Source organism: Sinocyclocheilus grahami, unplaced genomic scaffold (assembly GCF_001515645.1).
Source record: "Sinocyclocheilus grahami isolate Dianchi unplaced genomic scaffold, SAMN03320097.WGS_v1.1 scaffold623.1, whole genome shotgun sequence".
Taxonomy (NCBI): Eukaryota; Metazoa; Chordata; class Actinopteri; order Cypriniformes; family Cyprinidae; genus Sinocyclocheilus; species Sinocyclocheilus grahami.
This window is the reverse complement of record NW_015505802.1, coordinates 510,409-533,131: the sequence shown is the minus strand read 5'-3', so window position 1 is coordinate 533,131 and position 22,723 is coordinate 510,409. Positions and strand designations below refer to the sequence as shown.

General features: G+C 36.4%; 1 protein-coding gene across 2 annotated transcripts in view; it reads right to left on the bottom strand.

The window, feature by feature from the left end:
• rpn2 (ribophorin II) overlaps positions 1 to 22,723 on the bottom strand; it is a 28,419-nt gene that overhangs the window by 858 nt on the left and 4,838 nt on the right. The window contains exons 4-17 of one of the 2 annotated variants that reach the window (XM_016241491.1): positions 20,731 to 20,906; positions 20,550 to 20,625; positions 14,107 to 14,241; positions 13,817 to 13,993; positions 13,560 to 13,678; positions 11,420 to 11,525; positions 10,857 to 10,948; positions 10,654 to 10,768; positions 10,223 to 10,417; positions 9,971 to 10,057; positions 9,241 to 9,336; positions 8,990 to 9,065; positions 8,264 to 8,393; positions 1,202 to 1,291 (exon numbers count right to left, since the gene is read on the bottom strand). In XM_016241491.1, coding sequence (XP_016096977.1) covers positions 1,240 to 1,291; positions 8,264 to 8,393; positions 8,990 to 9,065; positions 9,241 to 9,336; positions 9,971 to 10,057; positions 10,223 to 10,417; positions 10,654 to 10,768; positions 10,857 to 10,948; positions 11,420 to 11,525; positions 13,560 to 13,678; positions 13,817 to 13,993; positions 14,107 to 14,241; positions 20,550 to 20,625; positions 20,731 to 20,906 — 1,632 coding nt within the window. In that variant the 3' untranslated portion in view covers positions 1,202 to 1,239. Of the gene's footprint in view, positions 1 to 1,201; positions 1,292 to 8,263; positions 8,394 to 8,989; positions 9,066 to 9,240; positions 9,337 to 9,970; positions 10,058 to 10,222; positions 10,418 to 10,653; positions 10,769 to 10,856; positions 10,949 to 11,419; positions 11,526 to 13,559; positions 13,679 to 13,816; positions 13,994 to 14,106; positions 14,242 to 20,549; positions 20,626 to 20,730; positions 20,907 to 22,723 lie in introns of those variants that run through there. The other variant, XM_016241492.1, reaches the window with a different exon arrangement.

Here is a 22,723-nt window from a genome sequence, read left to right as displayed (position 1 = left end):
ATTCACCAAAAAAGGCTGTGTTTTTTTTTTATTAAGTTATTTTGGTAAGAAATTTTGGCAACACTATTTTAAGTACCAGTTCTCACTATTAACTAGTTGCATATTAGAATTTACCTCACCTTGTGGAAAGGCTACTTGTGATGAACTTTTATTCTTCATGTGGCTTTTCCTTTACCACCTGTGTTACAAAACTGATTTATGTAGCAGTATAGCCTTGCTAATTCACCAAAAAAGGCTGTGTTTTTTTTTTTATTAAGTTATTTTGGTAAGAAATTTTGGCAACACTATTTTAAGTACCAGTTCTCACTATTAACTAGTTGCTTATTACTAGCATATTGGCTGTTTATTAGTACTTATAAAGCACTTATTCTGCATGACCATATTTAGATCCCTTAATCCACCCCATACCTAAACTCAGCTACCATACTAACTATTAATAAGCTGCAAATTAGGAGTTCAGGGAAAACTCTTAATAGTTAATAGTGAATATATGTTTCCTATTCTGAAGGGTCACCGATTTTTTGTTTGTTTGTAAAAAAAACACAACAGGAAATTTGTACCTGTATTTTGGTTGTTGATGTTAAAGGCTGCACAGCAAATCAAACTGTGATATTTTAGTGCAAATTAATTATTACACTTTTGCATGATACAGAAATGTTTGTAGGTAACAAAACCAGATAAGAACATTTGTGCAAAAAAAAAAAAAAAGCACTGCCATTTGTGAACCCCTATGATCCCCCTTATTTTTACAGAAACACGTTTGCACTGAAAATAATATTTTAGTGAACTTGCTGCTTGGAATTTATAGAGTAGTTGTTCATGCAGAACTTTAATTAGGCAACTCCACAACTGAGAAACTATCACAGCGACATAAAGACTTTGGGGCAAAATAAATATAAAATCTCAGATCAAGTAATTTATCACATAGGGCCTAAACTGTAGTTCAGCGGTCTGTCACTGCACACACTAATGAAGTGAAACACAAGCCAACAAAAACAAGTGATCACAACACTCTGATCAATAAAAAGCAAGACATGAAAAATATGGCTTGACAGTCACAAATGGCATTATGTTTCAAAGGAAGTTGTGAGCTTCACTCAACAAACACACCAACATAGCCATGCGCAGTAGGTGTTGTCATGGAAACGTTGATGTCATATTATGGGATGCACAGGTGGCAACAGCAAGCCTTACTTCAGCCTGAAGACTGGCCTTTCTTTTTGCAAAACATTCAGGCATTTATCGCAGACTTCTATATTTTGCCAACCTACTACTTTGTTCTGCAGCAATCCTAAAGGAAGGGTAAAGAAAGAGAAAGAATGGAAAAGTGCAGAAGGGTAAAAGAAACAAACACTGAGACAAAGTATGTTCACACCAAGAACAATAACTATAACACTAACAATAATAGATTCACACCAATGGACAACAACTTTATTAATGCCATCTGCCCCTTTAAAGTAAGTTGAATTCTGATTGAATTGTTTTTATCGTTCATCAGTTGGAAAAAAAACAGTTCTTAACGAGATTCCAATGATATTGTTGTTCTTTATTTTTATAGCTATGGTGCGGACTTCCCTATTATTCTTATAGAATAAGAACGATTAATAAAACGTTATAGTTATTATAGTTATCATTCATGCTTGGTGTGAATGTCCCTTTATGCTCCATTCAACTTGGTCTGGCATTCAAAAGACCGTTGCAACTTGCTAGTAGGGGTTTTTCACTACTAGACGCCCCAATATTATTGGTGGGCTGTGTAACTGGCAATACCTTTTGAAAATCTGCCAAACAATGACATGGCAGTAAAAATAAGATCTCATGGTGGATGGATGAGCTCCAATTCACTGACATTAGTAGTTGTTGACATTTGCATAAAGTTATACTTTTCTCATCGGTCACATCACCAACTGTCAATCATGCCAGCGGAAGTCACTAACTCTCACTGATAACGATTTTAGGTCGCTTTGCTGTTGATTGCTGTATGTACAAATGGAAAAGAGATAAAACTCTAGACAAGCAGAAGTCAAAACCTTCTAAGAATGCATTAGAGGAATGTGTATCTGTGCAGAATTGGGCCTAGGGAAAAACAAAACATTTCAGGTTAAAACTAAACACTGAATGAACACTTATGTTCTCTCTAAGGTCTTTCTGAAGGCACTACAGTTTAATTAGGTGAGTAATCATCCCTGAAAGCAGGGCATACTCGGGGAGGTACATGTAAATCTGTGAAATTAATCTAGTCCCAAAAGGCAGAAAATGAAGAGAGGAAACCACTTCTGAGTAACCCAAGCACACACTACAGAGCTGAGAGACGGCAACACACCCACAAGTTCAGCAGAAGGTTCAGAGTGAAGACACAAAGGGGACAGAGATAAAATCCAAGCCTCTATTTTGACAAATAGTGCAATTAAAAGCTGCCTTTTTACCACGTCAGAAAAAAGGACTGAATGATATATCAAATATTCGCTACATATACATAATTTTGATGGCAACCTAAAATTAAGCAACATATCACAGTGACTTGAATGCAGTGTTAATTTTGACAGCAAATTCTGATTTAGTTTTAGTCAGTCATTTGACTAAAACGCCATTTAGTTTTAGTCATATTTTAGTCATCTGAATTGTATTTAGTTTTAGTCGACTAAATCTACAGTAAATTTAGTCGGCTAAAATCTAATGGGTTTAGTTACAGTGCATTTATTAAGCATTTCTCTAAAATATACAAACTCATTATATAGGTTTGATATTAAGGTTTTATCATGATAGACACCGATTTAACGGCGGTGACACACAACATGCCTTTGTTAAAATTAAATAAAACCACTTCTCATAAAGAAGAACATGGTCTTCATATTAATGAAATACCAATGGTTATATAGGCTAATTATTAGGGCTGTGAATCTTTGGATAAACAGCGATTCGATTCGATTCACAGGTTTTCAATTCGATTCAAGAACGATTTTTTGCAAATTTAGAACGATTCAATTCGATTCTGCATTCTTTATGTGCATTCACAGGATTATTTAAATGCTTCCCCTAAATTCTTTAAATGCTTAGTCAGGGGGCAAATTACACAGAAGCCTTTATGATTAGAGAACCATAGGTTAAAGAAAAAAAAACACTTTTGTCCATTGTTAGATGCTGGTTTAATGATGCTATGGCATGACAAAGCATACGTAAAAATTTATGTAAGCCAAGATTTAAAAAAAAAAAGGAGAAGAGCTTTAAAAGTATTCTGTATAGGCTAACATTTTGTAACACCAGGGGCGTAGCCATCATTTCAGAAATGACAGAAATGTCAAATACAATAATTTTATGTATGTATGTATTATTATAATTATTATTTTTTACAAGGAATTATTTTCTTATCTTTTACTTTGAATTTGCTATAAGAAATCAAAATACACTGCTCGACAATAATCAATCATTTGTAATCTAGAATTTTTCCCTAATGGCAATTTTATGATTGTTTTATATACTACAAACAATTATTTCAAATTTCTGCACAGAAGTAGGTAGAAAATATACTTCATAGTTTCTGTACTGTAATAAATGTTATGTCAATTAGCACTGCATCATTCATAAATTTGATTTATTTGTTGTGTTTATTATCTTAACGTTTCATCAGTTCATTCTGCTTTTTATTCAGATTAGCTGCAGATATAGCCTGGCACGTCTTAAGTTCTTTGAGCGCGAGATCAATTCTCTTTAGTGCGAAAAGTTCTTTATCCAATTTTCATAAAATAAAATGCTATAGTATTTAAATTTTCTTCTCCATCGGTGAATAATGATTCTGAAAGAAAACGCGCCCGATGTCTGTTTGCTAGCAACAAACGCTACTTTCATGCATCTGATTATCAGATAAACCTCTCACTCTTATTTCAAGGTTGTTGTTAATGCTGTGGTTATTTGAACAGTTTCCTTTGTACATTCGGTTGAACGACATTGTTAAAACACATTTATCATTCAATGGAAATGTGCGTGTGCTTTAGACACTTAAATTTTTGCTCCGTCCATGCAATAAATCAGGTAATGTTGTCGGTATGAACGAGAGCCATTGAAAATCTACAGAAAAGAAAACTACTTCACTTTAACATGACTGGCCACGAGTACTAAGGAGAGATCACACATCAGCTGCTCAGAAAATGTGTCGGTGAGACGAACGGAGCGCAATTCTGTGACAGTCACAGGCGGTAAATAGTGGAGCGCATGAAAGAAAGATGCGAGGGCACGAACACTGTTCAAGGTCTCCATTAATTTGTGCTTGTAGTAATTGAATATGTATATATTTTGAAAGCATTGAATCGCTATAGAAATCGCGATTCATTCGATTCTTAGCGTTTTAAATCAATTACGGTCTGAAATCGGCGATTCACGATTCAAAAATCATGTTTCAAGATCGATGCATATGCATTGTCAGGGTTTGTAATCGACGCATCGATAAAACAAGTGAATCGTTACACCCCTACTAATTATGCATTCTTTATAGCAACTTGTTTACCATATTCTTCATTCTTTCAAGCAGACATATTTATTTCTATGAATAAATTTAGATTAATCTTTAGGGCTACTAAAGTTTTCCAGTTAAGAGCAGTGAGAGATTTTCTGTCTTTCTTTTGTTGCTTGAGTAACAAATTTTTAACATGATAACATCAATTATTGACTCGGACAATAGCAACTAAATTAGGCTGCTATCCCTTTGAAACCGAATGCACAGCTGCAATGGATGCAATGTACTGATACACGTTGTCCCTACTGCTTACGTTCACTTAAGACGTAATCAACTGCATTTACGTGAATACTCGTCAAAACGGACAATTCGACACAATTGTGTGTGTAATTCGCCGTTCTTGTAGTAATTGAATATGTATATATTTTGAAAGCATTGAATCGCTATAGAAATCGCGATTCATTCGATTCTTAGCGTTTTAAATCAATTACGGTCTGAAATCGGCGATTCACGATTCAAAAATCATGTTTCAAGATCGATGCATATGCATTGTCAGGGTTTGTAATCGACGCATCGATAAAACAAGTGAATCGTTACACCCCTACTAATTATGCATTCTTTATAGCAACTTGTTTACCATATTCTTCATTCTTTCAAGCAGACATATTTATTTCTATGAATAAATTTAGATTAATCTTTAGGGCTACTAAAGTTTTCCAGTTAAGAGCAGTGAGAGATTTTCTGTCTTTCTTTTGTTGCTTGAGTAACAAATTTTTAACATGATAACATCAATTATTGACTCGGACAATAGCAACTAAATTAGGCTGCTATCCCTTTGAAACCGAATGCACAGCTGCAATGGATGCAATGTACTGATACACGTTGTCCCTACTGCTTACGTTCACTTAAGACGTAATCAACTGCATTTACGTGAATACTCGTCAAAACGGACAATTCGACACAATTGTGTGTGTAATTCGCCGTTCATGCGTCGCAAGAGAGGGCTCCAGATTGCGACTGAAAGGGTCGCATTGGCGACCAAAAATATAATTTTTTCGCTGAGGTCGCCACTGGCGACTACAGGTGCATCTCAATAAATTAGAATGTCGTGGAAAAGTTCATTTATTTCAGTAATTCAACTCAAATTGTGAAACTCGTGTATTAAATAAATTCAATGCACACAGACTGAATTGCTTAGCTGATTGGCATGTCACCATATTCTAATTTGTCGAGATAGTGAACAAAAAGGGTTTTTGTTAAATGTGAGCCAAAATCATCACAATTAAAAGAACCAAAGACTTAAACTACTTCAGTCTGTGTGCACTGAATTTATTTAATACACGAGTTTCACAATTTGAGTTGAATTACTGAAACAAATGAACTTTTCCACAACATTCTAATTTATTGAGATGCACCTGTATATATTTACATGTTATGACTTAAAAATTTGCATGTAATGCCTTTTTTCCTGATTGCTTTGTGATCACATCTTTTGTTATGTTCACATATTAAACTGAGACGATGCGCAGCAAAGTTTTAGTGGGAAAAAAGTTTGAAACCGTGCTCATCTCTGCAGCGCTGATACACACCTGATAAACGCAGTTCAGTTGAGCAGCGCGAGAGAGATTGAAAAGACGGAGATATGCGTCTAAAGCAGCATCTATTTCGTGCACAACTTGAACAAACTACAACGGGTAGAGCTGTCAGCTGTGTGGACATTGACAATATCGTTAACAATTCTCGATTATAATCATTACTAATATGGCATCTTCTTATCAAGATCTTAGTCTATATGCGGTGTTCTGTTAATGCGTGAACTTCATATTATTTGATTACTTGCCGTCCAGTAATTGCAAAAAAGCTTTGTGCTTTGTTCATTTTAAATAAAAGTATCAGCTTTACAATTTTTCAAATTAATAACGAAATTCAAACAATAAATACGGTTTTGGCGCTCTTTAATGCAGCAGGCGTGATCGCTTTAGCGCCTCAGTTCAAGCGGCAAGTGAACCCATTTAATCTTTCTCTTTACTACTATAGTACATAATGAACATGAATTAACATCAAAAGGTAGGCTATTTTATAAGAGAGCCTACAGTACAACTTACTGAAATGTCTCATGTAATCGCTCATTCTGTGTCAAACTGTGGAAAACGTGTAACGCTTGTAAACATCGCAACATAATAATACATTTACCTCTGAATAACCATTCGGCGTCCATAAACTCATTAGTCAGCTAGAAAAATAACTAAAGAGGAGCATTTTGCTATATGTTTGAGCTATTGAATATTAATATTTTTACTTAACCTGTTGCCTACATGATTCAACTCCTCCTATAAAATTGCATTTTACTAATGAAGAAAAACAGACTGAATGTGTGAAAGACATATGACAACATTTATAGGATGCGCATTTAGGAGGAGCCCAAACTACACTCAGTGGCCAAGTGATGCTTATGGTCCATGATATTGGTACAGATTCTGTGTAATGAACAATTCTTTGTGACTGTATATTTCAAGTTGGAAAAGACATTTAGTTCCCACTTTAAATGAACCTTAGTTCCCAGGTCATCTACAAGATGGATTAAAACGCTGATAAAGTCAAGAAAAGATGAGACAAACACATGACAGTATGATTAATATGTTAAAATGTTAAAACAATAATAATAATAAAATAAATAAAACACGTTTATTCTGTGGCACCTAAAAAAAATAAGTTTTTGCTTATAGGAGCCAATGGCTCCTTGCTCAATTTTTTTGTCTGGGGCCCTGCCTTGTGTGCTGTGAGACGCGCTTTCTGTGTGTATGCTTCAGTGTCTGCGCTCAGAAAACCGGAACGAATTGAGTTCTCTCTTGCGTCGTCAGATTTATCCATATGTCTGCTCTTCTATTACACCCACATATTGACATTTTTTAACATTTTATGAGACGTGCAGCAAGTATATTTTAGCTTATGTCCCGCCGGTTCAAATGTATGCATCTAACCTCTGAACCACACAGCAGATTCATTCTTAATGAATCTCTTCCCAAATCGTCCCTCCCTAACATTTTCGTCTCGTTTTTATTCGTTGACGAAAATGTCAATAGATTTTCGTCATAGTTTTTGTCATTCAAAAAGGGTTTTAGTTCGTTATCGTCTTGTTGTCGTCGGTGGAAAAAATGTTGTTGACGAAAATGATGATGATAATTATTAGTCAATGAAATGAACACTGCTTGAATGACCATTCAATTTGGCCTTTAAGGCTGCTAAAAACTGTGCATAAGACTAGCTTCATGATACTAACACTGGTCCATTTGCACTTTCAATCAAAAACGTTACTACACGCTACTTTTACATACACTTGCACATACAATTGCACCTTTTTCGCCAGGAAAGTTTCACTGTGCGAGAGTAAATGCTGTTTATGTCTGAATAGGCTAATGTTTAGATTATCCATTAGCTAGTGTGCTCAAAAACAATGGCAAAATTTGCATTTAGAGGTTACATGCATTAAAAATTGATAGTCTCTCTCTCTACCGCCACTACGGATAAATAATTTTGATGACATCATTCTGCATTTTAGCTTCTCATCAGATTTTCTTTTCAAATCAAATGCTCTTTAGAATCTGAAGCATCCCACCCACTACATGATAAAAACGGTGCTATAACTGCAGTGGAAATCGGTCACTTATTCAGTTTTCTATATGGTGAGTAAAAGGCACATAGTGCACTTTATAAGGGAAAGTGAATGATTCGGACAGTCTAAATAATATGCTTTCCATTCGGGTGCTGGCAAAGGACAATAGAAGCAATATCAGTTTAAAACAGTTACTGTACCTTTTCACAGCTTTTTGTGCCAGCATGCGGTTCCCAGCCAGGAATGTGAGGCTGCCTATGATAGCCAAATACTTCATAGTCTGGAACATGTTCAAGTGAGTCCAGTACACATACATTAGACCCAACATAGCTGCAAGTGAAGAAAAAAAAAAGAATTTTCAATTTTCTCTCAGAAGCATGTAACATTTCAAAAGTTAAATTGGATGCAGGTCTGTTCTAAGAGCAGTGAAAGGTGAAAAAACTAAGCAAACATTACAATTGTGCATAGTTACTTTGCTCCACTCCATACATGGATAACTGTTTTGCTGCTTATCTCAATTTAAGTTAAATATTCCATCAACATTTCTCATCAAATATTCCATGAAATATTCCACTGGACATTTTCTATTCGATTGTACATTAATTTGGAAATTCAATGTGTAAATCTGGTTATGATAAACTTGAGAAAAATCACCAAAAAAAAAATATATATAAAATAAATTAATTGGTTAATTCACAGCCTATTTCATTCTAAGTACTGTGTACATTCTTTTTGTACTGTGCTGGATTTTGAGTTCTAAAGGAAAAAAACCATTGACAACAACTGATTTATATTTCATTGTAAAAAATCTATTTCTCTATGAAGAGAATGAGATTCATACTTTCTGAATCCTACTGTTGCACTCTATTAACTCTATTGATCACGTCAAGTACCGAATGCTATGTAATAAAAGTCAGTCGACTTACCTGCGTGGCCTATGTGGAAGAGAAAAGTGCTGGGTGACAGTGTGAAGTTTGAGATATTGGCTCCAAGTTTAACCCACTGTATAGGCAAAATGGAGAAACATGAGCATGACAGACAGAGTGAATGACAGAATGATAGACCGAATATGTATCTTTTTTTTAACTGACAAATCAAAACATTATTTTACATAGTTTCATTTAATAGCATGTCAGTTTTTACGTGCACCCATAATAACGGGTCAGAAGACCATTACCAGTATGAGCAGGAGCAGAAACGGAGAGAGGACCAAGGCAGTAAATGCATTGGACACAACTGTGGGTGGCTTCTTCTCTGGCTCTCGGAATAGATGCTGTAGAAACAATATTATTAGTAAAAAAAAAAAAAAATACAGAAATTACATAACAAATAGGACTGGGCATATTTTGATATTGATATTTTTAGCCTTTCGATATACATCATTTCAACCAAACATAATCAATTAAAAAAGGAAACAGTATAACTTAAGTTTAAGAAAGAGTTGAAAAGTTGAAAAAGTTATAAAAAATTTTTTTTTTTTTTTTAAATGCAATACATAAACAGCAATACCTGCATTGTTCTATTTTAACAAACTGTGTAATTACTAATTATATTAACACAATTTTTTTTTTTTAATGAACCTGAACTAATAAACATATACATATACATATATATATATATATATATATATATATATATATATAATCAATTAAAAAAGGAAACAGTATAACTTAAGTTTAAGAAAGAGTTGAAAAGTTGAAAAAGTTATAAAAAATTATTTTTTTTTTTTTAAATGCAATACATAAACAGCAATACCTGCATTGTTCTATTTTAACAAACTGTGTAATTACTAATTATATTAACACAAATTTTTTTTTTTAATGAACCTGAACTAATAAACATATACATATACATATACATATATATATATATAATATCCTGTTGTCCCTGTGTACCATTGTGCTTACCTGGATTTCTGGTTTGGGCGTGTACAAAGTTTTAGCCTGAATTGTTGAAGGTGCCTCTTCATCTAAGAACTTCAGCACAACGTCAGCCTTTGAGAAAAATTAAGTCTAATAAAGACTAAATCCATGTCTTTTTGCAAGGACAATGCCAATTCAACATTAACAAACATGTCAGACGAAAGACAAAAACAACACCGCACTTACAAAAGTCTATTTCAAGAGTCCACAGTTCTCTAATGAAAATAACTGCCTTACCACGTTCCACAAAATGGGGTTCTCCAGCGTAGCATCTCCCATCATCAAGTAAAGAGCATAGGTGCCAGAGATGGAGTCAAACTCTGTCTTTCTCTCAGTTGTATCCAGCTCAAACTTATACAAATTCTTACTGTCGGGTTCAGCCACAAACACAACCTCCTGACCTGTCTTCTGGTTGTGTAACCTCACAAAGGTCTGAAAGCAATCACTTGAATCAGTTCATTCAAATGTTTTTGAACAGTGCATTTGCTTGGAGTGAGATATTGATGATGACATGGGCTTAATCAATGACAGTTTTAAGAATCAAAACCTCACAAAAAGGCTTGTCTCTCTAATGAAGGCAAAAACATAAGACTATAAAATGAAGGCAGAATTTATTAACTTGTCATGCTTTATGCATAAAAGAGAAGCATTTTGGATGGGATAATCACCTGGTGGGGGGTGAGCTCCACTCCTGTGGTCTCATCAACTAACTGGAACGCCATGGCAAAGTTTTGATGGCTGTCTGCCATAAAAGGTGCTTTGGCTTTAGTTGGATATTCTACTCTGAAAGACAGAGATCAAACATATGCTGGCTCAATTATATAATAAAATGAAAATTCATCAAATAGAGCTTGATAAAAGCTAATCTTACCTGGTAGTTTTGGGGCCAGTGCTCTGGTCCTTGTCCACGACAGACAAATCCATGTTGTTGATGGCAACTCGAGTAGAGACCTTTACCTTGAGCTGAGAAAGTAAATCGAACAAGTTTCAATCTAAGGCTTTAAAATCACACAATACAATAAGAATTATTTCAATCCATTAAAATGGACACTCGTAAGTGTGAATATGCTGGAAGAAAGAAAAAACTACAGCAATTACAGTAATTGTGCCTTTTTTTTACTTTGTTCAGTGAAAGAGGCCAATGACTTCTCCACAGCAAATGTGACATGCTCTTGACCTTATAATTGTACACTGAACAGTCAGAGCAATTATTCTTTACATAGCTACAATGTGAATGAACACACTTCAGACCAATTAAACGTGAATGTTGAGTGAATGAGGAAATGAATCACGGTTCATCGCAACAATTAACGAGTTAAACGCTGAGGTCAACACATTGAGGTCACGACAAGGCACGACACACAAGATACAGAACAGATACAAACAACTAAACTTTTGATTTTCCTAGCACATTTCAAAGATTCAGTTAAGTACCTCAACATGGTTGGCAACAAATCGGCTGTCACCAGCAATGGCAACAGAGAACTGATAGTAGCCACTCGCTGGTTGGCTGGCCATGAAATTCAGCTCAAAAACCTCACTGTGAAACAAAGGACAGTCTTTAAAACATAGGAAATATTTCCAAATTAAATGATCAATGTTGTCAGGCATATTATGTTACTTATCCAGAGTTTGGAACTCTTTTACGGAGTAAAATATTAAATAATAAAATATTAAAGCACTGTGCACACTACATAAAGGGATAGTTTTTCACACTTGTCATGTTTGGTTCGATTAAAACAAACCCTGGTGCGATTGCTCTGTTAGTGCGGTTCACTTGAGCATGTGTGAACGCTGCCATCCGAACCCTGGTGCGCACCAAACAAGCGGACCGATGGTGTATTCACACCTGTCTTGTTTGGTTCGATTGAATCGAACTCAAGTTCGTTTCCCCCCTTGGTGAGGATATTTTGGGCAGGTGTGAATACAGCAATCGCACTCGGGTGCGGACCAAACAACCGCACCGAGACCCAGCTGAAGAGGTGGTCTCGGTCTGGTTCCAAACGAACTCTGGTACGCTTGAGAATTTCTGTCTCGGTCCGGTTCCAAACAAACTCTGGTACGCTTGAGAATTTCTGTCTCGGTCCGGTTCCAAACGATCTCTGGTACGCTTGAGAATTTCTGTCCAATGAATGGATGACCTTTAGCACACGTTTGGTTTTGTTTACAATTTCTGGTTCACTTGTAAAAAGGGCAGTGTTAAAGCGAACCACACCAAACAAAAAAAAATCAACATTGTATTTGGTCCGGACCAAAGCAAGTCAAGTCAAGTCACCTTTATTTATATAGCGCTTTTAACAATACAGATTGTGTCAAAGCAACTGTACAGAATTAATTAGGAAAATATTGTGTCAATAATGCAAAATGATAATAGTAAACACTCAATTTTCAGTTAAAGGCAGTTCATCACTGAATTCAGTGATGTCAACATCCAGCTCAGTTCAGTTTAAAAAGTGTCTGTGCAATCAAGTCGACGATATCGCTGGATGCAAGTGAACTAGCGGACTTTCCTGGTGTGAATACACCCCGAGACCGCTGAAAAGATGGGTCTCGGTCAGCTTCCAAATGAACTCTGGTGCAGTTTAAATGATATATGAACGCAACACGGACCAAATACTTCTGAATGAACCAAAAACAGGAAGTAATGACAAGATGTGACGCTATGCGACATGATTTGACGACGCGGTGTAACCAAAACGAGCAGATGGTGGAGCAACGATGAGGTAAAGTGCCTTTTAATGCGCTCCTTGTGAGTTTGCAGGTGGTGAAAATAAAATTATATGTACACGCAAGAATGAGCACGTTTAGTCCAGCAGACGGCATTAGGTGTGTTCGCCTGAAAGCGGCACAGAGCGGACCGATCAGTTAATGGGTGCTTTGATATCATACACCCGCAGCGCTGCTTTAAGTCTAACGCACCTTTTGTTTGGGGTGTTCGGTGAGTTCAGTCATGATATATACGTCATTCAAGCCGACCAATCAGGTTGTGAACATATCACTATGCCGTTAGGTTCGATGTCTTTAGGTTTGCTGTCAAAAATGCCAATGTGAACGCTAAGCGGACCAGGACCAAATGTATCATTTTCCTTTTTGGTCCGGACCAAATGGACCAAACGAACCGAACTACAAGTGTGAACACACGTATGTATTATAGATAAACTCATAAACTCAAACGTACGTGATTGACACGCAAGAATAAAACTCATTGGTTCTTGCTGGTCAAGCATGCACGTTTGAACTGTCGTTTAACATATTTAAATGTGCTCTATCTATGTGTGATGATTAATGTTTATATATGAATAAAAGCCTAAATTAAATATGTTCATCATATAAAGCAGGGTTCCTCAAATCTTACCCTCGAGGGCCAATGCTCTGTAGAGTTTAGCTCCAACGAATGAAATGAATGAAAACTTATGGGTTTGGAAAGGCATGAGGATGAGTACATTTTTGGGCAAACTAACTCTTTAACTTTTTTTAATGAAGTATGTTTAGTAGCATGTTCGTTTTTTCTGCAGTTTCAAAATTTGTATGGCATTATCTATTATTTTAAAGTCGTCAACTGCAATGCACATACTCTCTGAGGGTGAATGGTGCCTGGCTTAGGATGGCAGATTTTGATGAACTAGTACTGGCTGACTCCACCAGCACACTTGCTGAACTGAGGGGCTGACAAAGGACATCCGTCACCTGAAGCTGCAGTAACAAACACAGACATTACAGCTGAGTAAACAAAAGAACAAAACAATGAAACAAACAAAATATTATATATATATATATATATATAGAGAGAGAGAGAGAGAGAGAGAGAACACACTCAAAACTGAGGCCTACCCGGAGGAAGGGCTGGCTGTGGGATATAGCAGCAGGGCCCTGGGCACTGACAATGACGGGCACATGGAAGCGATTGTTGGAAAGTGATTCAGCTGCACTAGCTACACTGAATGCCTCTGATAGAGAGTCCCAAGACTTCTTACTGAAGATGGAGTTCACTAGCTGGATTACCTGATCCTGTGATGGACAAGTAGAGGAGCCATTTATCTTGAGACAGCACTTCAAACACTTACAGAAAGTATTTGCTGTACATAGTTATAGCTTTATTTTGAGTGGGCTAAACTGTGAACCTCTTTCAGGGGGGGCTCCATGTCCACATGATCAGACAGGGCATACGCCGCAGAAACAAACAGTGCTGTGGTCTCCAGCCCCTCCTCAAACTGAAGATACACTCCACTCAGATCATCTAAACGGGCAGCGAGATCCTACAATGAAGAAAAATATACAAATCATACTAGAATTCCAAAAAATTATTATATAAAAAGCTGTTTTCTGGTACACAGCAAATGTGACCAATCAGAAAAGTTTGAAACACAGTGCAAAGTAGATTTGTCTTCAGTTGACTGTTAATAAAAACACTTATGTTACTTATTATAGGACCATTAAGATTTTTTTCTTCGTATTTTGCACATATAATTGTAGCAAATGAATAATGAAGCATATTATTTCTATTTTTTTTAACTGGTATGAAACATGACCATGGACATTTGTGAGATTTACCCATAAGCAGTTAGTAACAATCAATTAAAATGTACATTAATTTAAAAAATAACATTAATTGTTAGATTAATTCACTACCCTAAAATAGCCTACAGAAAGTCAAATTGTTATACTAACTGAATTACATTGTAAATAGCGGCGGTACTTGCTGGTGGAACGACCTGCCCGACTCAATTCGAACAGCTGAGCACTTAGCCATCTTCATGAAACTAAAACACATCTCTTCCATCCACAATTCACCCACTAACACTAGCACTCTCTATCCTATTTCTGGTTACACTTTAATTTAAGGTGCTCTTGTTACAGTGTAATTATACATATAAGTACTGAGTAATATTAATTAACTACATGTACTTACTATATGGTTAGGGTTAGGATTTGGTTTAGGGTTACTTGCATGTAATTATGCATAATTCATTGTTATTATAATTTTAAGTACAAAAAATAAAGTGTTACCCTATTTCTATTTTATCTACTTATTTTCTTTTCATTTATATAAAAAAAAAAACTTGACCCTCTAAAACCATTCCATTTAAAAAAAAAAAGACCCTCTAACACCTTTCTATTCTTTCAACTCTTTTTTTTATTAAAAAAATTGACCCTCCAACACTATTCTATCTACTTGTTTTCTTTTTATTATATATATATTTATACAGGTGCATCTCAATAAATTAGAATGTCGTGGAAAAGTTCATTTCAGTAATTTGCTGCTTTAATGTTTGTGAACCCTTTACAATTTTCTATATTTCTGCATAAATATTACCCAATTCATCAGATTTTCGCACAAGTCCTGTAAGTAGACAAAGAGAACCCAATCAAACAAATGAGACAAAAATATTTTCTTGAGAAATGTATTGAGAAAAATGACCCAGTGTAAGATTTCTGTGCGGTGCAAAAGTATGTGAATCTTTGCTTTCAGTATCTAGTGTGACCCAATTTTGCAGCAGTAACTGCAGGTAAAGTTTCTTGTAACTGCTGACCAGTCCTGCACAACGGCTTGTATTAGTTTTAGCTCATTCCTCAGTACAGAACCACTTCAACTCTGTGATGTTATGGGTTTCCTCCTATGAACTGCTTGCTTCAGCTCCTTCCACAACATTTCAATTGAATTAAGGTCCAGACTCTGACTCAGTCATTCCAAAACATTAACTTTGTCTTTCTTTAACCATCCTTTGATAAAATGACTTGTGTGCTTGGGGTCGTTGCCTTGCTGCATGGCCCAGTTTCTCTTGAGACTCAGTTCTCGGACAGATGTCCTAACATTTTCCTTTAGAATATGCTGGAATAATTCAGAATTCATTCTTCCATCAATGATAGTAAGTCGTCCTGGCCCAGATGCAGCAAAACGGGCCCAAACCACGATACTACCACCACCATGTTTCGCAGATGGGATGAGGTTCTTATGTTGGAATGCAGTGTGTTCTTTTCTCCAAACAGTTCACTTCTCATATAAACCAAAAAATTATATTTTGGTCTCATCGGTCCACAAAACATTTCTCCAATACTTCTCTGGCTTGTCCACATGATCTTTAGCAAGCTGCAGACGGGCAGTGATTTTCTTTTTGGAGATCAGTGGCTTTCTCCTTGCAACTCTGCCATGCACACCATGGTTGTTCAGTGTTCTCCTGATGGTGGATTCATGAACATTAACATTAGCCAATGTGAGAAAGGCCTTTAGTTGCTTAGAAGTTACCCTGGGTTCCTTTGCAACCTCGCAGACTATTACAGGTCTTGCTTTTGGAGTGATCTTTGTTGGTCGACTGCTTCTGGGGAGGGTAAAAGTGGTCTTGAATCTCCTCCATTTCTACACAATCTGTCTGACCGTGGATTTGTGGAGTCCAAACTCTTTAGAGATGGTTTTGTAACCTTTATCCAGCCTGATGAGCAACAACTCCTCTTTTTCTGAGGTCCTCAGAGATCTCCTTTGTTCGTGCCATGATTCACTTCCGCAAACGTGATCAGACTTTCATAGATCCCTGTTCTCTAAATAAAACAGGGCAGGCAATGACACCCGATAGTCATTCCACTGTTTGAAAACATCTCTGAACAGATGGACTCTAATTTCACCCTCAAATTAACAGCTAATCTTAGAGATGCATATACTTTTGCACCGCACAGAAATGTAACACTGGGTCATTTTTCTCAATAAATAAATGACAAAGAAAACATTTTTGTCTCATTTGGTTGACTGGGTTCTCTTTGTCTACTTTCAGGACTTGTGCGAAAATCTGATGATGAATTGGGTCATATTTATGCAGAAATATAGAAAATTGTAAAGGTTCAAACTTTCAAGCAGCACTGTATATACATACAGTGGGGCAAAAAAGTATTTAGTCAGCCACCAATTGTGCAAGTTCTCCCACTTAAAAAGATGAGAGAGGCCTGTAATTTTCATCATAGGTATACCTCAACTATGAGAGACAAAATGAGAAAAAAAATTCCAGAAAATCACATTGTAGGATTTTTAAAGAATTAATTGGTAAATTCCTCGGTAAAATAAGTATTTGGTCACCTACAAACAAGCAAGATTTCTGGCTCTCACAGACCTGTAACCTGTAACCTGTCTTTAAGAGGCTCCTCTGTCCTCCACTCTTTACCTGTATTAATGGTTTTTAAGTGGGAGAACTTGCACAATTGGTGGCTGACTAAATACTTTTTTTCCCCACTGTATATATAAAAACCTTGCTACGTGTACTACGTTAGACCAAACGAGACTTGTCACAGCTCTTACATATTATTGCTCTTTTGTTTTGATTGCTTCTATTGCCCTTATTCGTAAGTCACTTTGGATAAAAGCATCTGCTAAATGACTAAATGTAAATATAATTCAAATATATTTGAGTACTCAAACGTGACATTGATAATTGATCATGTAAACAATGATCATTTCGCCTGATAGGTTAGTGATGGGACAGCATACCATCAAGACCTGAGTAACAAAGTGAAAGTAAGGCTCTGAAAGTGTACAGTGAAGCAAGGAATCACTTGAAAATAAAAATTATAAATGAAAACAGTGTTGTAATATAATCTATGTTGCAAAATCTTTGTGCACCTGTATTTTAGCATGTGAGATTTTGTGCAAATTTAAGTTGTAATTTTAGGTTTATGTTGTATATATCTGATTAATCCTATGCAGGACACATTTGGTTAAGTTAAATAATCAGCTGTGCTACTAAAGCACTTAATTTACTGGTGTTCATTCTAGGGGTCGACCAATTATCGGCCTGGCCGATTATCTGCACCGAAATTAAGCATTTTTATGATTATCGGTCATTTTCAAAACCGATTCGCCAATAAAATAACTTACTTTTGAAACGCGCTATTTGGCTCTGATGCAGCCTGTCAGAACTCACCACTCTGTGGCCTAAAGCAATCTCCGCCCATCTGATTTGTTGGGAGTCACGAGTCCGACCAATCAATGCGGAATTCACTCTCACTCTGAAAGTGCTTGCTAACTGGAGCTGCTTCAGTGATCACGCATCAGTTCTCTCTCAAAGGTGAGGCAGCAGCAGACGTTGCTTAAGCTGCAATAAATCACAATCCTCTAACGTTACACTGAAGTTGCAAAACACCTCAATATTACTCTGATCTCCGCGATGCGGAAAAAACTGACGGAATCGCAGAACCCAGTCATATAAATGTAATTTACTGTATATGATGCAGAATGTCACGGAATTTATTTAATCAAATTTGAATTAATCAAAAGTAGGTCAGTACACTTAAATAGAGTCGCAATATGGACTAGTATCTGTAAATATTAAGCCGCAAAAATACTATTTAAATATGAATCCAGCATGGAACATCTCCAGAACTGCTCTGACTCCCTCTGAGAGTCACTTCATGAGCATTTGACAGTTTCATTGGAGTAAAACTATCTTCATATCATTTACATAGACTACAGAAACAAGTTCCTCATGGCAACCCATCAAAATATATGTTCAGGTTAGCGTAAAGAAATTATCAGAAATATATTACTGTGATGCAGTATGATATACATAATACTACTCAGGGATTACATTTTTCCGTCGCTATGACGGATTTCCGTTAATTGGAAAAAATGAGGGGAAAAGAAACATGTAGCGCATTGTTGTTGTTCTGCCGGCACACCAAAAATTATCCCTGCCACGGCTGCAGCTTCTCACTGACAACATAATGCTGCTCGCATCATTCAGTCGGGTTATTAGCAGAGAACACAGAGCAGAACTTGAATTTCGGCGCGGGATTGCGGCTATTAATAATGCTACTCATTCCTGCAGGTTCCGCGCTTATAACGCGATGACAGATGACGAAACTTATCATTTGCACGTGCTTTTGAGTCTTGAGAACTCACTCGCACGCTCTCATTTTCTGTGCGCCCACAGATCGCGATAAGGAGAGTGACAGCTTTTAATAATTATTAAAGGAGTTTGCAAATGTGATATTGATTTAATACAACAGTTCAATAAACAAGTACTGCCTGATTTTGCTCTATTTCATCAACGAAAATAGTTCCAAATAAAGTAACAGCTCAGCTGTTTCATTCATGAATGAAAGTGCGTTTTTGAACGTCAGTGATTCATGATTACCCATTCATAAAGAAAGTCACTTGCTTCATTCCTGAATGAATCAGCCGTTCAAACGAATCAATTGAATGAATGATTCAGTGATAAAATCAGTGACTTGCCGCCACCTGCTGGCGGTTTCAGTTTCATTTTTAGGTATAATTTCAGTTATTTAAATCATTTAATATTTCTGTATTCAAAATTTTATATTTAAAACATTAATCTCCACATGAATTTATGAATTTAATTGCACTCATGCCAGCTATGAGCATCATTGAACGTCTGAAAATGTACCTACAAGCCACTTTTGTGTTCTTCTGTGCACCCTCTGTAGTACAAACACATTTTTCATTAATACTAATTTCATATGATTGGTAACTTATTTGTCTTATTCTACATCTTATTATATTGTTTTAAATAGAAATTTTAAAAAGCTTAAATTTTTTTAATTTGACAGATGAAAATGATGCCATTACAAAGGTAAAAAGAAAATACCCCTGTAAATCAATTTTTTTTTGCTCTAACCCGACTACTACAACAATTATTACAACTTTTGTTTAAAAGAATAATCACACAATACGTTATTTCTTCCATGTTTTAATTTTAATGGTAAACCCTTTGTTTGCCAAAAAATAAAGAGTTTAACTCTTTAAAATAAAGAGTTTACTGTGGGAGTACTACAATCAACCAACACCAGGGAAGGCAGTTTTTGTCAGAGCCCTTGTTATGCTTAATTTTGACATTCATTTTCACACCAGACATATATATTGGTTAAAAATATTGGTTATCGGTCTACTTGATCTGTAATAATCAGCATTGGTATCGGTCTTGAAAAACACATATCGGTCGACCCCTAGTTCATTCACTCGTCAGCCTCAGCACAGCTCAAACAGCAACATCATATTCTATTTAGATGTTTCTTTTTAAAATATTGATGATATTATTAATGACCTAGCTGTGTTTTTTTCTCATCATTTTCTTCAACAGTATGTTTCAATTTAAAATTATTTCTTGTTATGGCGTCAAAAAAATGCAGGGACGAATCACATGATAATGAAGAAAATGCAGTTGTGCAATTAAGTGCAAGATGTGCAACACCAAGCTGTCCCAGGATATGTACGTTACATTATAATTAGCAAACTATTTTAATAGAATATTGTGCTTTTTTTTGTGCTTTTGCACCATGTCTTTTCAGTGTGATCCTACAGGAATAGAGCATTCACAATGGGAGTTACACGTTCTGACTAGCACGTAACTTGTGCATTCACAATTTTGTGAAGATCGAGTATATAAATTATCAATTTCTAAAAGAAATGTGCATTTAAATAGAAAATAAAATATTTTATATAAAATCTACTTTTATGACCATATAGCAACGTTTCCCTAAGTTTTTTAATTTCAGTAGTCTGGTCTAGGCTTACAGTTGACTGTTTTGTGGCTAATAAATCTGAAGTGACGTACTAAACTCTCACCTCAATCTCCTCCAGGATATCTCCAAGTTCAGCTTGTTGAGAGAGACGAGACGCAGTCTGCAGTGCCAAAATGATTCTGACAGGAGAAGAGAAAATCAGAGTTAGGTCTCAAAATCAAACTAAATAAAAAGATACCACAAAGCAAGCCTCAAGTCAAAACAACGTAAGGAAATGTACTTACGTCAAAACATTATCCTCTTTGGAGATGCGAGCTTTCAGAGCACTGACCACTTCCTGTGAGGCCAGAGGCAACCCAAGGGAGCTGAGAGCACTCACAGACTGATGGATCTGAGAGGCAGTGGAGTCCTCACTGACAGTGGCCAAAAGCAAATCACGAGTGTCATTTGACACAGGAATCTGTCAGGATCAAAATACAGCAACAATTTGTGGATTTGCTAGTGAAAATGACTGTGTGCAATGTGACGCATTATTTCGAAGTGACTTTTTGGCAGCCCAGCGAAACATCAGCTTGGCCAAGGAGACTAGCTTAAACTAGCCAAGTCCACCAAACCATGTTTAAACAGGTTTTTTCAGGAGGTTGAGCAAAGAAAGGTCTTTTAACTTAAAGGGTTAGTTCACCCTAAAATGAAAGATCTGTTACCATTTACTCAACTTCATGTCGTTCCAAACCCTCAAGACTTTCATTCAATTTCAGAATAGCAATGAAGATATTTTTTATATTTTCTTATCCTTTTTGTTCATCCACTGAAAGCCCAAACAACCAAAACTTCCATGTAGTAAAAAGTACATTATAAAACGGATAGTTCCGGTCCTTGATTCTGATTGGTTGAGCCGCGTTCGAAACTGTTGTAAATTACTCTACAAACATACACCTGTGTTTACTTCTGTGTTGCTCGGCAACTACTTTGTTGGAACCATAGACATAATAAATACCTAGACGCCTCATTGGCCACTCGACCGCACGTCAACGCCACTGCCATATTGGTGCAGGCAACTCTCCATAACTCTCATATTGGGACAGGCGAAAACATACCTGACTCGGTATTAGCTTGGGCATCTACAAACCGTTGCACAATAATAAAAACAGATGTCGGGGTATTATCTTTCACAGGTAAGACTGAACAGTTGTTTCTGTGTGTTTTTTGGTCATTTTTAGCATTATGTTGACAGCTTAATTAGCCACCAGTGTCAGACTATTAATAGTTAGATGTCCGCTAGTAAGCTGTGAAAGCTGAGACAATACGAAATCAAAGTTGAAATGAATTCTTTTTAAGTTTTAACTTTATATTGTAGTTTATATCGTGTTATGAGCACAATACAGTGAGCACTTTGACAAGACAATGCCAGACTGTCAGGATTAGGGATGGAGCTAAAGCATCTCTCTTTAATTTCACTAACGTTACTTATTTACAAAGAGTAAGTTTATCATCACTTGATTATAAGGATTTCATAGCTTATCATAAAACTGTGGACTTAAATATATTTTTTTCCTTTTTAGCCAGTTGCAAACAGGACAACGCAAGCCTTAAAGGGGTCATATGACGATGCTAAAAATAACATTATGTTGTGTATTTGGTGTAATGCAATGCGTTTATGCGGTTTAAGGTTAAAAAAACACATTATTTTCCACATAATGTACATTATTGTTGCTCCTCTATGCCCCGCCTTTCTGAAACCCGTCGATTTTTACAAAGCTCATCGTTCTGAAAAGCGAGGTGTACGCTGATTGGCCAGCTATCCAGTGAGTTGTGATTGGCAGAATACCTCAAGCGTGTTACGGAAATGTTACGCTCCTTACCATACTGTGATGCTGTGTCTCCCGGCACGACGAGACAAAACCAATAAAAGCCCATTACAAACGAGGCATTTGTTGCATCCAGTGGGGACATAATTATTGATTATAATGACTTATACTGTCCTTGCAAAGTTGGAACTGCCCCACTTTATAGAAACAGCCTTTGAGCACAGACCCATTGTAGGCTACTCTGCAGGTTCAGGAAACAGTCCTCCATAAAATGCGTCACACAGTGCGGGCTTGAGAACGGCGCGCCCGGCAGATTCGACGAAGGAGCGGTCTTCCTCTTTTGGAAGACCAAACAAAGTAGTTTCGCTTTCACAATGAAACACACAGCGTCTCCACAACATGGCAGCGGCGGCGGCAACAACAATACTACAGCGAGAATAATCTTTCTTTGCGTGAATATTTGGGCGGC